The sequence below is a fragment of the Styela clava genome, chromosome 5 (genome assembly GCF_964204865.1).
Source record: "Styela clava chromosome 5, kaStyClav1.hap1.2, whole genome shotgun sequence".
NCBI classification, from domain to species: Eukaryota; Metazoa; Chordata; class Ascidiacea; order Stolidobranchia; family Styelidae; genus Styela; species Styela clava.
Window position 1 is genome coordinate 12,521,415 of NC_135254.1, and position 18,546 is coordinate 12,539,960.

General features: G+C 36.2%; 1 protein-coding gene across 1 annotated transcript; it reads left to right on the top strand.

Annotated features, from left to right (window-relative positions):
- Positions 1-4,693: 4,693 nt before the first annotated feature.
- LOC120344175 (ADAMTS-like protein 2) lies at positions 4,694-17,048 on the top strand. Its single transcript, XM_039413284.2, has 20 exons — positions 4,694-4,893; positions 6,012-6,146; positions 6,553-6,785; positions 7,825-8,006; positions 8,477-8,619; positions 9,206-9,332; positions 9,789-9,869; positions 10,273-10,472; positions 10,641-10,860; positions 10,993-11,155; positions 11,510-11,604; positions 11,674-11,808; positions 13,355-13,520; positions 13,896-14,095; positions 14,194-14,426; positions 14,564-14,722; positions 14,789-14,959; positions 15,064-15,246; positions 15,381-15,528; positions 16,049-17,048. Exons 1-20 carry the CDS (start codon positions 4,708-4,710, stop codon positions 16,189-16,191), a joined length of 3,303 nt encoding a protein of 1,100 aa, XP_039269218.2. The 5' UTR covers positions 4,694-4,707; the 3' UTR covers positions 16,192-17,048.
- The last annotated feature ends 1,498 nt before the right edge of the window (positions 17,049-18,546 follow it).

An 18,546-nucleotide genomic window follows, 5' to 3' on the forward strand; every position in this document is an offset into this window, starting at 1 on the left:
AATAGCTATTTGGTGGTTTTCATGCTTTTCAAATTTGTTATATACACATATTTTTCAATTGTTTTGGTGTCTCGTTTTTAATGTTTTGTGAATAATAATAATTAGAAGCATAGGCGTTAACTAAATTTATTTATTAAGCTGAATCAGCATCGTAGGTGTCGCTACTCGAAGACCTTTCGTGATCCCTCGCGACTCCTGTCACACATATAAAGTTCGTCTTTTTTATTTACTCCATATCTTGCTATATTTCTGTGATATATTTATATTGATTGAGTTGACGAATAAAAGATGATTGATTGATTGATTGGCTATGACCGAATAGGTACGCCCCTCTTTTTATTCGGTAGGCAACTTGACTTTTCGGTTTCGTGAAGTGTGGTAAGCTATTTTCCAGTTGCTAAGTAAACCTATTTTCTGCCAATCAGTGGATTCCGAAATATTGTATTTATATTTTTATTATTATTCAAATTCATGATGTGGCAGATGTTTAATAGGTGTTTCCAGTGACTGTCTATTTGGATTGCGTGATGGGACTGAAAGTCCGAATTACTCTACAAGGATCGTTTGAATGATATTTGATTTTCCAGAAGTTCAACCGCGCCGCGCCGGTTTTTCTCGAAAGGATCTCTCTGACATTCATTGTGTAGCCTTCATGTGTTAGCATTTTCAAGACAGCTTTAACCGTGCTTTCGCTCCCAAGAAGCCAGGACCAGGCCTAACAAGTAGAAAATTTATGAGCTACCAATTATGGTGATTGATTACTAATTGCGTTTCAATCATCTCATTGGCATACTCGAGACGTATAAAACTTGAAAGTTTGCGTAATCACAAGCATTTACTGTTTGGTGTGACGGTTACGAGGTAGCACAGGGCGGTGGTTCGAGGATAGGACGTTTGAGGGGGATAGGACTGTGAGTCAAGGAGAGAAAGGTTGACGCTGATCCCAGCTCAAGCGAGTTTCTCTTTGAATTTGAATTTTTCTTTCTCGTATATATATATATATACGTTTTCTTTCAATAAAGTTTGTAATAGCTATTTGGTGGTTTTCATGCTTTTCAAATTTGTTATATACACATATTTTTCAATTGTTTTGGTGTCTCGTTTTTTATGTTTTGTGAATAATAATAATTAGAAGCATAGGCGTTAACTAAATTTATTTATTAAGCTGAATCAGCATCGTAGGTGTCGCTACTCGAAGACCTTTCGTGATCCCTCGCGACTCCTGTCACACATATAAAGTTCGTCTTTTTCATTTACTCCATATCTTGCTATATTTCTGTGATATATTTATATTGATTGAGTTGACGAATAAAAGATGATTGATTGATTGATTGGCTATGACCGAATAGGTACGCCCCTCTTTTTATTCGGTAGGCAACTTGACTTTTCGGTTTCGTGAAGTGTGGTAAGCTATTTTCCAGTTGCTAAGTAAACCTATTTTCTGCCAATCAGTGGATTCCGAAATATTGTATTTATATTTTTATTATTATTCAAATTCATGATGTGGCAGATGTTTAATAGGTGTTTCCAGTGACTGTCTATTTGGATTGCGTGATGGGACTGAAAGTCCGAATTACTCTACAAGGATCGTTTGAATGATATTTGATTTTCCAGAAGTTCAACCGCGCCGCGCCGGTTTTTCTCGAAAGGATCTCTCTGACATTCATTGTGTAGCCTTCATGTGTTAGCATTTTCAAGACAGCTTTAACCGTGCTTTCGCTCCCAAGAAGCCAGGACCAGGCCTAACAAGTAGAAAATTTATGAGCTACCAATTATGGTGATTGATTACCAATTGCGTTTCAATCATCTCATTGGCATACTCGAGACGTATAAAACTTGAAAGTTTGCGTAATCACAAGCATTTACTGTTTGGTGTGACGGTTACGGGGTAGCACAGGGCGGTGGTCCGAGGATAGGACGTTTGAGGGAGATAGGACTGTGAGTCAAGGAGAGAAAGGTTGGGGGAGATAGGCGGTGGGTTGAGTGTAAGGAGGGTGGTGGGGCAGTGGGTCGACGAAAGGGAGTTGAGGTAGATGGGCGGTGGATCGAAGAAAGGAAGTTGAGGGAGGTAGGCGGTGGGCCAAGGATAGGAAGGTGGGCCGCGGAAAGGAAGTTGAGGTAGTTAGGCGGTTGGCCAAGGATAGGAAGGTGGGTCGAAGAAAGGAAGTTGAGGGAGATAGGACAGTGGGTCGAGAACAGGGATTTTGAGGTAGATGGACGGTGGGTCGAGGGTAGGAAGGTGAGAGAGATAGGACAGTGGGTCGGTGATAGAACGGTTTAGGGATACGAATAATAAAAGAGATAGGGCGATGGTTTGTGAATAAAAAGGTTAATGGAGATAGGACGGTGTGTCGAAGATAGAATGGTTGGGGAGATAGGGCAGTCTGGGGAGGATAGGGAGGTTGGGGGAGATCGGGCAGTAGGCCGAGGACAGGAAGGTTGAGAGGTATTGGGAAGAATAGGGGTCTTTGTTTTTAGGAATTATTATCTATATTCAATCAAGATTCGCTCGAATATATATATCTTTCAATCGCGGCCGATGCTGTGGTACTGGCACAATCGTAACTACAGTTATGGTGGTTGGGAAACGCTGTTCGACAGTACAGGTTGTCTCGATTTCCACAAGGTAAGCAATATATAATTTTTGATGACGACATCACACAAAACTTCAAGTGTAAGGCGAGACGCATAGAGCCTCAGATATATTTGAAATAAATGAAGTAATAGCCTTCAGAAACATCCTTTCCATTTCCAACATCCTTTCCATACTGAGCAGTTCGAAGCAATTGGTCGATTTCGATTCACAGCGATTTATTTCACAACAACATTAAGAAGAATACTAACAACAATCTAACAAAACAATCTATAGCTCCACTTCGTTTCCAATAAGAGTTCGAAATTGAATGTCGAGGCCCCATAGTCCTTGTATAACTTGCCTAATGACAAATCCGGTGGTGTTTTTATCTTTGATGTTATAATTTGTGTATTGCTTTATGCTAATTATGAAGTCTGAATAAACTTACTTACGAACAACGCTTACTTTATATCTATCTCTTGTCATAATCAGATGGTAATGAATGTTCATCTGCTTTCTTTGACGCGAGATGATGATAGCCCCTTGCAGACAGCGGCAATTCAATTAATACGAAGGTGTGATACCTTGGCACTCAGTTGAAAAACACATAATGGCACAAATTTTTTTTTTTAATCAGCATCGGGTTTGACTGCCATCAAATTAAAAAGATGATAAATGTTGGATAAGTTACTAACAGCATATTTTAATATACTGGCTCTAATACAAATCTCTAATGGAAAGAACCTTACACATTACACAACCTAATTTCAAGAAAAGCGTTTCTTTCACCTAATGCATTGGGCGTTTGATTCAAAATATTTGATTGGTGAGTTGGATAATTCTGTAAGGCACCAGCTCTACCCAAATCTATCAGCATGTGCAATTGCCGGTCTGGGATGGCCATGTTTTGTTATAATATATGGAAGTAGACCCACACGTAATATACAATCAAACAAAAAAACGACTCATATGTACACTTTGTGTCCAATAAAGAAATTGACTATTGAATTGGTAAAAAAATATTTGTCACTACACAAAAATTGATGACTCGATAGTTTAAGGACACATAACTCTGATCTGATTTACTCCAGAAAAATTCGCCCCGACTTCTAAATCCGATTCAATATCAATTTTCTCGACACAAACACCTTAAAGGTTTAGTCTAGACGATTTCCCTGATGATACATGAAAAACGAAATTTAAACATGTTATTAAGTGAGAAGTAACCGTAAATTATTCGTCTTCATATCAAGACTATGCAATTTTATTCCAAATAGCCAACAAATAAATTTATTTAATCAGTTTTATTGATAACGTACGAATTACTGAAGTCAGCTATAATATTGCTTTAATTAACTTCTCAGCAAACGTGCATATATTCCGTTTAGCCTGTTTATATATAAATTCGCCTTACGGAACAGCTAAATCAAAATTGTTACCATATCTGCTGTTAGATTGTTTATTGTTATTGTTTCAAATTGTGATTTCATGACATAGGCAATATAGCCTCCAATGACGTAATTTCACGCGTTGTCGGCGAAATTTTGAGTTACTGAACAAAAACTCTCGATTGATATTTGAAACTCTACGAGACAACAATGTCGTAACTGACAAAGCTGTGAAAAAATGCAAAAACTTGTATTTATTAGATAAGATACTAATTTATATGTATTTTTAGAGCAAGTCACTTTTATCGTATTACTTCATACATTCTATTGGCAGGTGGAGACAATAAAGTATAGTAGGTCCTTTGTCGGTTTTGGGAACAAAATGTGCGATCTAAAGATTATATTTAGTCGTGGTGTGTTAGAATAGATGCTTTGTCAAATAGCAATATAAAGATTAGGATTAACACTCAATGTAAAGGATTTGCTAAACTGCTTAAATTAATTAATCCGGTGGTCGTTTCCAGCAAATCCTATAGTGCGAGATAGCGTTCCAGCTTATTCAAGCGTATCTCATAGATGAAAAAAAAACAAATTGTTGTTCGATAAAAAAAACTTTCACATGCTGTTTTTACGCTATCCAGAAAGGACGAATATTCTACTAGGAAAGGTAAATGCTAGTTTTATTTTTTCAAGGTTATTTAAAATTACATTTCTTCAAATATATTTTTCTTCAGCTATGAAATCATGACAGTTAAATCCACACTTTTCAAAGACAAGATAGGTTTAAATTTACTTATATTTCTTGTCGTAATAACCTTAACTGTTTGTTACGTGAGTGCGAAATGTTCCGGAAAATCGTGTGGTCACGACAATTCAGATGCATTAGCGAGGTATAATCGCTTTGTTCAAGCAATATCGAATCATCGCAGGGTGAGTAGAAGTTTTATTATAAATATTTCTAAGAATGTCTTTTTCATTTTAACGGTCAGTATGCCTGCAATTGAGCTAGAGACTTTTAATCCGAATAGATTTGAGCTGTGAACGGAGAGGCGACTGCATGGTATATATTTTAAGTAGTTTTAGTATAAGAATATGTTATTTGTTTTTAAGGTTTCCCACTTTTGCTTTACACTAAGAAATGGATATGTAATAAGAACGAGGCTTGAAAACACGTTTTTTTTAAGGTTGTTTTGGAATCTAACCAATTCCGCCGCACATCTCATGGTTAAACAATGGACTAATCGTCCAGAACTATTTAAACTAAAAGTCTAAACGACTATGAAAATACTTTCAATTCATGCTAGGGGAGGGACGTTGCTAGGCGTGAAAATTCGAACGAAAAAAACAAAATTAAACGACTTCAGATTATGTCACAAAAGCTACACATATTATACATTTTTGCATGTATTAGAGGCGTCCCTAATATACGTCCAATAATTTTATTCGACTAAGAAATGCTGATTATGTCTATAATATGACAGTATGAAAAGTATGTTTGCCTCCAAGTTTTGTTCATTACGTTTCAATGGCCGCATTGCGCATAAATAAAAAGGTTATGTTTCTTACTTACGCAAAAAGAACTGATAATGTATCGAGAATTACCAAACTTGGTTAGAAAATCGAATTCGTTTAAAAACACATATTATGTTACTAAGGTGTTTAACAAACAAACTGTAACTCAATATTCCTCTGTGAATTTCTCATTGATGCGGGCAAGTAATTTGATGCTAAAATGAATTTTTTGAAATCGACCTAGTTATCGTCATACTGCACAAGTTTCAAAAACAATTCCATGAAAAGCTTCTTGCCTTTTAAATTTGCAAGTGGAAAAATTATAAAATGTTAGTAGCGATCAAAAATTCAGCCAGATAAACTGGATCATTTACCAAATTATATAAATGAAGAAGAGCAAAATAATACAATTTCGGTTCATATCAGCTGCTTTTTGTTTCGTTTTGTGACGTTTGGGTTAAAGGGACTCATAGTCTATGATAGGATTTTGTTAAGGTGATTGGCTTCAGTTCTGAAATTTCATTCATTCTCTACAGTCGACAGTTTCGAGGCGGAATGCTGAACATGTCAAACGAAATAACAAAAAGCGTTCGACATATACCGCGTCATCATCTTCATCCTATCGTCAAACATCGTCATTTAGATTTAATAACCATGGGAGACGGGTTTTGGTGAGATATTATTTAATACTACTGTGCTTTATAACGGTGAAAGTATTTAAACCAATTTCACAAGGATGGTGATTCGAAGAACCCGAGTTCATAAGCAATTTATTTGAATCCGTACGAATCTGCAAGAATGACGTTGTCATTTTTCAGTTTAATTCCATAAGTTGTTTCGTGGCATGGAGTGTCCGTAACTTTGTATTCAAGATTTACATGATGAGTTCATAACAAACTCTTTCACTTCAGTGACGTTATAGCAGGCACTGTGAGATAAAAATTTCTGTTACATTGTTTCGGCATGACGAATCGTTAATTTATGGTTTCGACCCCTATAGAATATAGACATCACGTCTCATGCGAAATTTGTAGCAGACAAATAGTCTTATTATCATGCTTAAAATCTCTTTATCAGTCATCAAGTGGTTCTCGAGCAAAAGCAGTTTACACTGCTGTGCAACAGTACTCGGCAGAGGAAGGGCGAAAATATGCTATGAGGTTACATCAACTTCGTCTCACTCACCTACGAAAGCAACTTGAACGCCAAACTCAAAAACCTTGGTGGGGGCAATGGAGCACCTGGAGCGCTTGCGGACGCACATGCGGATGTGGCGTTCAGTTTCAAGAAAGACATTGCCTGGGATCCAGGTAGAAATTAAAAATAATCATACAAGAATCACAAACGAGAACTTAAAATTTTTGTTAAAAATACGGGAATTTAGGTTTAGCATATTTCTATTTTAAAAAATGATACTTCCCAGACATTGTCGACGCTTAATGTACATCATTTGTATTAATATGTTTTATTCATACGAAGTACAATTCAGCAGCAGGCAAACACAGGAAATGAATCTTATTTTACATTTAAACCCCACAAAGTACCGTGCGAATTGTCAATCATTGATCCTGGTTAAAGATTCATATCGTAAACCATAATATTTTTCTACGAAAATACGAAATTATCCCACATTTAAAGTTATCTCCGAGTCTATCAACAAAATTGACTTGAATGATTGATTTGCCTAGTTGATAAGTTTGTTCTGGCATTGCGTCATTCGAAAAATGTCAAGAAGAACGACATTTTGTCTGAGCATTCGAGTAATTCAGTCACGAACACTTGAACAACAACAACAAATATCTCATTAAAAGCAAGACACGCGTTTCTAGCGTTAATCCCTGCATAGAATAACCATTCGTGAGTTATCCAGACACTCAGCACCTTCAGTCACCTGTGACTAAACAGATTCCAACGTTACCTGATCCGCGAGAATGTGAGTGGCACGCTTCTGTGATGTAATCACGGTAAAATGTTTTTGAGTAGCACGGGAAACATGTTACGTCTATTATATTTAGTCTTATACTATTCCATCATGTCGAGCTGTTGTAAAGTGTGCACAATGAAATTTTTATTTTTGAATACACAAATTGGTGTACATTTTAATGTAGTATACAACGAACCCGAAATGTGTACATATAAATCATTGATTCGGTAAAATACAATTTTCTGAAAGTCAGGATTTAATGTACTGTGTTTAGTTCGTAGGTTTCAAACTATGGGAATCGGTTTTCATTTATTTTTTAATTTTGGAGCGAACCCGCTGTATAATATTATTCTTGAAAATTCGTTAAAAAAAATCTCTTAAAAGTGTATACCTCCATCTATTAAGATGTAAATTTATCTTTTCAGGAACGCTGCAACGCATCACAACGGCAAAGCGATATGCGAAGGTCCAACGAAGAAATACAGAATATGCAATTCTGCTCCATGTCCGACACAAAATCCAACGTTTAGAAAGTTACAATGTTCCCAATATGCCGCAAAGAAAATTAGAGGAAAATTCTATACATGGAAACCTTACGGTCATCCAGGTAAAATAGTTACGTCTTCAAGTGATAGTTTGTATTACACTGCAAGTCCTTTCTCCTTGTTTACTCCCTACATCATTGCGTATGCCCATGCACAAGGATACTTGAACGAGATAGTATAATAAAGATAAACGGGGATCGCATAATCTCTTTCGACAGCTTATTAATATACTTGCTATTTCGTAGAAAGAGGTTATGCTATTTTTATTTAAACCTAAACGGCATTTGACCGCTACACATGTTTTGTTGATCTTATGTGCGACATGATTTCTACGCTAATATCAAAAATCAGTTACACAGTAATATTGTTGAAAAAACAACAGAAGCGTGTGGATTCAGTTTCTTTATTTTTCGATTTACAACAATTCAACAAATGCTGCTCGAATCAAGTGATTGCCCATTTCAATCTGTACATATAATTTATTAATACCTTTTACAAATATGAACTACTCTTTTTTGTTACTTCGAAACAGTTGAAGAAATCGTTTCAAACGAACCATGTCAGTTGGTTTGCGTGTCGAACGTGAACGAGATTCAGCTGAATACTGTGGCAATGGACGGAACTGAATGTCGTAGAGGATGGAATGACGGTCGTTGCGTTGAAGGAAAATGTCAGGTATGAATCTTTTTAATATATACATATCACTAAATCAAAATAAAAACCTAAAACTGCACAAGTGGAGGTGTTGTAACTGAATGATTTTATATAAATAGGATGTTAATTTTAGACCCTTAATGAATTGAGCAACACCACGCGGGATTGCACAGCATAGAAAAAGCGGTTTAATAAATTCAAAAACACATAATAAAATATATAAAACGAAAAATATTCTGTCGGTGTTTTTTGTGCTCCAGAAGCTTGTTATAGAAACTCATTGTTTTCTTTTTTGATGTAAATGAATGGACTTTTAGCTAGCATGGCAAATCCAGCCACAAGCGTCCATGATATTGAACTGAAGAAGGGCGTATTACGGTGGCCTGTTGATGCCACTCCGGAAAAGATGAGAATTGAAAACAATTGTCCATTGTTATCAATTGTTTACTTCTTTATTGATGTTTATCATTTTTTTGAATTTATATTCATAAATCGCGACGATAAAAAAACAACAGTAAAAGGACATGACTTTATTCCATCTTCCGTGCAATGCGCAATACTCTTGCAAAGCTAATACTAAAAAATAAATTCTAAATTTTTCCTCCAGCTTATCGGCTGTGATGGAAAAATTAATTCGGAAAAACTCAAAAATAAATGTGGGAAGTGTGAAGGAAACGAAACATCATCGTGTGTGATCCATGATAGATTATTTGCAAAAAATTTACCAACATCAGGTTCGTATTATAGATTAACGACAGATTAGCATATTTATCATGTAAACCATTTAGGCTTGTCGTTTTCTACGTGGGTGGCACAGTTTACAACTCAACGAAACTGTCTTAAAATCCGAAGGTCGTCTGGAGGTCGCACCATATAATTAATTTTATTGTTTTACGAACAAAGAACAGTCAAAAAGCAAAAATCGTGAGATTCATTACTTTTTCCTAAAGATAACATTTGACCGATCCAGGTGCAAACAGAATTATTTTTTGGAAACACTCTGAGTAACTGAGGTCAAAAGTTTTTTTGAAAAACTTCCTTTGTCACATACATATGATGGAAAACAAAATATCGACAAGTAAAATTGGACGAAAAACTCCTTTCTATCCGCTCATGCCCTAAAATGATTATGTATGTGTCAAAAAAACTGTCTTGAAGATAAGAATTTGATTGATGCCTTACGTAAACAGGAGAATATGAAGTTGTTCGCGTGCCACGGGGAGCTTACGATATCCTGATAAACGAACGAAGAAAAACAGCAGCGAGTCTGGGTAAATTTGTGGTGTCGTTTGTAACTTGAATCTTTTTTTTTCTTCTCTTGTTTTATCTTTATAGCGGGGGACAAATGCTAAAATTCATGCTTATATTTGAATTATGGATACAAGGAAATATCATAATTTTTGATAGGTATCGATACCACGAATTTCCACAAACACGATATTAGTGAATAATTCTATGAATTATTCCATGTATATATGTATACTTATCAACAACCAAGTAGTGCTGGTAGATAAATTGGATCAAAATATTCTCACTTATATAAATAGTATATTTGGTGTCTCAAAAGATGTTCAATGTCTATATAGTGGAAAATTATGAGTCACAGATTGTTTTTTTCCTATATTTGAAGCACCATAACTTGTCATATTCCTACTTTTTATATATACATTCCAGTTGTTAGAGACATGAACGGTACGATTCTTCTTAATGGCGGAGGCAAATCCGATTCCGGTCTAGGAACGGAAGGATGGCCAAGTAATCTTGTGATGGCAGGAGCAGAATTTCGTTACAGAAAGCCGACATCGCGGACATCATCTGCTGGATTTGAATATCTCTTAAGCACGGGACCATTGGAGCGTGATATCATGGTTTATGTAAGATAAAATAAATATACAAATGTTTGTGATTAATTTCCGGAATGAAATTGCTAAATCTAGCATTTCAGTTAGTTCATTCCAGGTGTCAACTCTAAGAGAGATTTAAGTTGATTTTGTAGTTGTCCATGGGACAAAAACGTATATCTCGCAACTAATATTTTTCAGTTACACGCCACAGTGCCAGGAAACACATTTCTACACTACGAGTTCAAAACGCCGATTTTTGAAACAGGAGATGATGTGACGACATCGATGGAACAAGATGGAAGCAATGTTGATCCTGAGAATCCCCCAACTGAACCAACACCAAGCTCAACTTCCCAAACACCAACTATAATGCCCCCCATTACCAAGCCACCATTACAAATTTCCACAAGTCCCCAAAGTGAGTCTTTTTCGATATTTTTCAGAACTTACCACATAAGTAGGCCTAACTACTGTCGTATTTAAGGCCGTTCACCAATTGCTTTCGTCATTTCTTTTACAACTTTGTGCAGAAACGTTCATTTTTTTGCAGTTGTTCTACTTCCTCCACGACCCAGGGAAGAAGGGATAGGAAAGGTATCCAAAATAACTGATTATGAATTTGTTGAGGAAGAAGAGATTCAACATCCTGTGGCAGAAGATGACGGAGAAGGTTTTCTTCTCATTAGAGAACTCGATGTCAGTCATGTAAATGGGTAAACATATTAATATACAACAATAGTTTTACGAAATAGTACAAAGTTTCGATGTTGTTGTGACTGACTTTAATTTAAAAACTCACGCAAACTACTTTTGTCTCAGTACATGCCTTAGTCATCACGTAATAAACACATATGCGTTAAATCGAGAATATCGTAATGATCTACCGGTACTTAACAGACTAAAACTTCGTAAAACATTGTTTACTGTAAACAAGCCTTGTCCGGAATGCAATGTTAATGGTACTAAGAAGCGGAAGCGCAAACCCTTTCAGAACTTGTTACAGCGGTAAAAGCTTTGATCACTCGCTGCGTTATATTGATCATAATCTTAACATTTGCATTTTATAGGGGAGAGAATACAGAAAGACAACACAACAGCAGTGATTCACAAAATGACTATGGCGAAAATAACCTCATATTCACAAAACCACGATTCAAGTTGTGTAAGTAAACAATGAATAGGCTTGGTTGGCAAAATTTGTCAATAACTAAAACGTGTTTCATTTTTGTAGCTGAGATGGAAGATGCACTCTATGACGCAGACCCAAGTTTAAACATTTTACCGAACAAAATTGTGAGATTAGAGAACAAAAATGAGTCTGAAACTATATCGCGTGTTTACACAGTTATACGACAGCTACCCACAGGTAAATGAGATATTCAAATGCCTTTTTTTTCAATTCTAAGTCTCTATTTCAAAACTTTTTTTCTAATATACTGGACTGGTCATCGTACAGAATATTGCACTATTGGGCAAGTTCAACTACTCACAAAATTTAGATTTATTTTTAGACTTTATTTAAAATATCTTAACTATGAATTGTTAAAATAATATTAATAATTTTTTTTAAACTCTGGTTCAACAATATATATTATATTTGATACTATCAGAGCGAATGGGAAAAGTAGAAGAAAGGGTCCCTTTAAAAATAGATTTCTAAATGCGGCCCTTGCAAAAAACTCCATATCCCCTATACCAGGGATGGCGAACCAATGACCCGCGGGGACCCACCGCGCGTTATTCGTGAACCGCCAAGGCCCAAGGCCATTTAAAAATAAATGCTAACATATCAGTGATAAAAATTGATAAAACCGGCCTTAAATTAAACTAACAATACCTAAACGAGATAGCGATCAGAGACCGCCGACTTATCGATCTTCCGCATCACTAATTAATTAATAACTCGCTAGTTATACGACATAATTTATCCGAAAACGATAGGCTTCTGGCCCGAGATATGATTAATGCACATACAAAATGCAGATTCAATCTCGCTTTCGTCAGATATTGCGTAACATACGAAAGTGTCTAACAGACAAACACACAAATACTTATCAACATACTTACCGATCGAGATCGATAGGTAATAAACTATGTCTGCGCCGCTGTGTACCGTTATTCAGCCATTGGCTCTGACATCGTTTATGACATAACAATGTAATTGATCTGTTCATTTCTCGCAACGTCTTGTCTCTTTCGGAAGTGTAACTGCAGACTGTTTTAAGGATTATACGAGAACGAGATGCTACTTTGCATTTTATTGGATTTTCGCCTACAATGCCGTTGAAAAAACAAAATCTTTCATACTTCAAATAAAAACCTATAAATCTGAAATAATAATGGGACAGTGTAAAAGTGCCTTGATGTGGTTAAAAGCTGGCCGAAAAATACACTATCAGAGTGGAATTCCCTCCGAACCATTTGGAACCGTAAAATAGTTTGCCGCATAATCCTAAACGTTTTTGGTAATTCATATGCGTGGTTTCGTACTCTAATTTCATAAAATCAAGTGCCATGAAAAGTCCCTGATGGAAGTGCTGCATAAGTGAGCCCTAAACTACATTAACACCAACAGAAGCTTATAAGATTTGTTTCAGAAGTTTCTTATAGATAAAAACGATTAATAGATTAAATATCTGTGACCCATTCTCTTCTGTTCGACGATAAAAATATAATTTTTGACCCATTCATTGAAAAAAGTTCGCCATCCCTGCCCTATATCCTACTTCTTTGAACATATCAATGGATGAAGCTCGTCATCAAAACGAGAGAGATAAATAGCACGAGACGCGTTTGGGCAGCTTTTCGAGTCTATTCGCAAGTCGAATAAAATTTTTGCAATAAACAACATCACCGTTCACCCTTATTGATGTAAATATAATCTTTTGTTGAAATGTAAAAAAAACTTCCAGACAATGAAACAATAGTTGACGAAGGAGAAGATGAAGAAGGGGATGAGGATGTTCCCGGTGGTGAAGACGATGGAGATGACGAGGATGATGAATATTATAATCAAGATTATAAAATAATTCCCGAAGCAAATATACCTATACCTGTTAGATATGGAAGTCGACACAGGTAGTTTTTAAATTCTGTTTCAGTTTGAAAAAAACTTTTTCAGGGGTCCAAAAATGATGTTTAATGAACTGTGGAGTTTGGCATGATTTCGGTCGGTACCTGCGTGGTATTTTCAAACCACACAGAGTCGAAATTCTGAATTCGAGATTTTATTATCAAAATTTGATTTCCATCGGAGTTCTCCATCTGGAATCGGGGGCCGAAGTCGAAATCATTTTTTTCGATTCTAAGTCAGGAGTCGGTGTTACATGTAAGTGTGTCTCTGCTCCATCGATGTCTGAAATACTACAAATGCCAACAATATATTTTGGAATTTTACTATTCAAATAAAATATGTATAAATGAAACAGAAATCATGAAAAATATGTATTGCAGCAGTACAAGATTCGGTTCACGAGTTTCGACCGAATTCGGTTGGAGGACAAATGGTTTTGCACCATGTAGCAGCACCTGCAGAAGCGGACTTCAACAGTCTTATGCAGTTTGTGAAAGAATGAGAGATCATTTAACTGTTGATGACTCCTACTGCGATCCAACAACCAGACCGGAACCAGTAAAAAAAGAATGCATTGGAAGTGAGTTTATGTTAGATACAAAAATTTTGTAATCTACAACCGTGTGGTCTTGCCTTTTGTATTTCCTTATCTGACTAACTTACTTTTCGTCTTCAAAGAACCATGTGATCCAAGATGGGAGGCGACGCCTTGGTCAGAATGTTCTCTAAGTTGTGGAACTGGAGTTCAGATGAGAACAGTGAGATGTTGGCAGATGATCGGTTCTGGATTTGATAGCACGCTATATACAGAAATATGTAAAGATGTAGCCGGAGAAAAACCAGTGGAAACGAAGCCTTGCAAAGTCTTAGATCAGTGTGGCCCGTTATGGGAAACCAGTGATTGGTCGCCGGTAAATAAATTATCCTGTTTATGTTCGTTCTATTTTTGTACTTCCTTACTCAACTGTACAGTCTAATTGCGATTTTAATAATTTTCAAGCGACGAGAATCTCAAACACAAATCTTAAAACTTATTTCTTCTTCACAGTGCCCAGCACCTTGCGGTATGGTGGGAGTGAAGTGGCGCACGATACGTTGTTCAGCGGGTCAAGATCGGTTTTGCTCGTCAGCACCCAAACCAAACTCACAAGAACAGTGCATGGGACCACGATGTCTACTCCACTGGACCACAACCGATTGGGGACCAGTAAGAATCTGATTGGCATTTATTTACAATTACAAAAAAACTAAATTATTTGAATATGTTTTGTAGTGTTCAGGTGTATGTGGTGGTGGGCGTAAAACAAGAAAAGTGATTTGCACCGATGGTGCTGGACGTGGACACCCGGAGGATCAATGTGACCTCAATACAAAACCACCAACATCCCATCCATGCGGAGATGTGAACTGCCGCCCCGAGTGGATCACTCAAGACTGGGAAGAGGTTAAAAATCTTAGATCTTAGATAAATCTTAGAACTTTGCGCGAATATACCTTATAAAGAATACTGAACTTTTGTAAATAACTTTTTATCATATATTTATGCAGTGCTCGGTCGAATGTGGATCTGGAGTCAGACACAGGAAAGTAATGTGTTCCGGGATTGTTAACGGTGAAGTACACAACTATGAGGATGATACTCCATGTATTGCAACAACGAAGCCTCCAGTAGAGGAATCTTGTCAAAAGCCCGATTGCGACCCAGTTTGGTTCACAACTTCTTGGTCGAAGGTGACGATGAAATATAACTAAATTGGCTCAACATTTCTCAAATCAAGTAGAAGCACAGCTACCATGAACAGTCAGTAACAGTGGTACTTGAACAATATATATATATTACAATAATAAAATTTCCTGCATTTTAGTGCTCTGTAACATGTGGCGATGGTAATCGAGTGAGAGAAGTAAAATGCTACTTGAAAAGTGCACCAGCAACTGGATGTGACCAAACACAGAAACCCCCTCAACAAGAAGCATGTGGAATGTCTCCATGTCCAGCACCGCGTCCTCAAGGTATGTGAAGTTTCTTACTGTTTAACTTTAACTCATGTATTTTTAAACTTGGAATATGTACAAGTTTTGATTGATAATTTCCAGTTCTAGAAGTTTAAGTTATTGAAAATGATCAAGTTTTTATCGAATTATGGGGAGGGAATTCGCGGTTTTACAAGTTCTAGAAGTCATGGATTCACTGATTACCCTCAACCCTCAATAAACTTAGCAATGAGAAGTGATCTGAGGCAATAGCAAATGTTCAATCAAAAGGAACCAGGATTTTGTGTACTGAAATGCAAGTCCTTTCCTTCCCTTGATCCTACATAGTAACTGCCACAGGGTTTCTTGAAAAAGGTAGTATTCGAATCATAAACAAAACTATTATAATCAAAAAACAGTTATATATATTAGTAAGTTTTTGTAAGATCATAGTCAATCCAGATAAAACGCCGGATTTTGTCTGGAATATGGAGACTATGATTTAACAATTCTCACTATATCGTATTTCACTATTCTCATTGCTGATCATATTTTATAGCTGAATGCACGAATGGACCAGTGAACTGCGCACTTGTTGTACAAGTTCGCCTCTGTTCACATTGGTATTACCGAAAAGCTTGCTGTAAAGCATGCCAAAACCGCAGGCCCACAAAGTCGTGTACGACTTGTCGAGGGAAATAGATTCATCAAAACCTCGTCGAACAGCCGAGACGTCAGTATGAAAAACGTTACACTTATTTGTATGTTCAACATTTTTAGTTCAGTGTTTATTCAAAATAAAATGAATCCCATGGTACGCACTAAATCTTAAATCATTTAGAGAGTCATCAATTTTCAAATGAGTATAATTTTACTACAATCTTGAATTTATCAATGATATCGATATTGTCCTGCATCCAATTTTGATAAGTTAGTACTGGGCTGGTACCGTGCTTCCTTTTCATCGATCCACATTTTTGACACATTCTAATTTTGTATATATTTTTATTAACATTGTGTACTCAACTACAAATTAAAATAGTATTGTTTACTGTCATTGGTTATACACTTGAATGGGCTTTGTATCACATATAACAAAAATTTGCAACTTGACTTTAATTCAAAGACTTAACTTGGCATCTGAGTTCAAATGTTTTCGTGTATTCACAGCTTTGATATGTTGTATATATATTGTTTAGCGGAGGTTATGCGAAGTGAATTTGAAAAAGATATTCATGGTATTTTGGCTATGAGAATTTATTGTATATACACAACTAAACATTGGTACATATATATCACTGCTGTTTCTCGAGGTAATAAACTTAATAAAGTTTTAACGACATTTATTTGTATATATATATATGTAAACTTTACTATAGTACGGCGACTTTTTATGTGACTACTATTCAGAGTTCCAGTAATAACGATAAATTTCAACAAAAACGTCCGTGTGCATATTCAAAGCAATTGTGCGTTGATCGTACATTTGTTTCAGTTATGCATAAATCGAATTTTGAAGATTTAATCAATAAATTGCTAAATAAAGTGATTTGCTTGCATATTTGTTGTTTTTGTAGTTTCGACACACTCGTGTATTTTTAGACGAATAAATGAAAGATACTGGTTCCATTATCTTTGAACCCGCGTACATTTGAACCCACGTACATTTTCACAAAAAATGTTTGCCCCAACGGCAATTTCCAGTCGCAAATAATTTTCATGTTACAGGCGCAAGCTCAATATTTTAAATTTCACCCGCATATAGATTGAACCCGCGGACATTTGAACCCGTGTACGTTTGCACCCGCGTACATTTGAACCCATGTACATTTGCACCCGCGGACATTTGAACACGTGTACGTTTGCACCCGCGTACATTTGAACCCATGTACACTTGCACCCGCGGACATTTGAACCCACGAACATTTGCACCCGCGGACATTTGAACCCATGTATATTTCCACCCACAGACATTTGAACCCACGTATATTTGAACCCGCGTACATTTGAACCCACGGACATTTGAACCCGCGTATATTTGAACCAACGTATATTATATTTGAACTCGCTTAATTTGAACCCGCGTACATTTGAACCCACGTACATTTTCACAAAAAATGTTTGCCCCAACGGCAATTTCCAGTCGCAAATAATTTTCATGTTACAGGCGCAAGCTCAATATTCTAAATTTCAACACTGTTTCACTTGTAGTTAGTTTTGGTGTATATGCATTTATCCGCTTCTACGAAGCAAGCATTTTTGAGTGTCATTGTAGTCCGAGAGATAAACGTCTCTTAACGATATAAACAACATTGTTCTGCCAAAGTCTTTTTTCTTTTGCTGTTTTTTTACATTGACATTTGTAAAACCTTATTTCATTCGTTAGCCGCGATCTCCAAAACAGACGATGACCTAGAAAGCGGTATTTCGTTGAAATACCTGAAACCAGGGCTAATACGGAACAAATATCTCACAGACCAATGAAGTCTTAAATGAGGGTCTTACTAAAACTAGCTTTACAGTAATATTTTTAGTGGTCAACTCCTATAAATTTGTTCTGAAATTATTGCACCGAAAACGCCTACTATGATATCCCGCCCAGCATGAGATTTGGGAGCTCTGTGGCCACTTCATGTTTTCTTGCTAGCATGTTTACAAAATTGTTATATGTATGCATACACGACCACGCTTTACTGTTGATAATGAGTGTTGTCTCAAATCAGGTTTTGACATTTTTCCTAAAATCAATCTATAAATTGAATACTATTGTCTGTATATAAATAAATAAACTCACAGATTCTTCGTTTCTGAGAAAATATGAAATTAAGATAATGAAACTATGCCATTTTTGTAACAACATGTTCATAGCCAAATGCCAGTTTTATTGAAGTATTGTTTCATTAGAATGTCAGAACAAAACTATACATAGAAATCGTAAGTCATGTAAATATGTTGAATATTCGAAAGTGAAGAAGTTTTAAAATCATTATCGTGGCCAAAAATGTTTTTTGCTGTTTACACTATTTAGAGTGAATCGAACATATTCAGCATATAGGG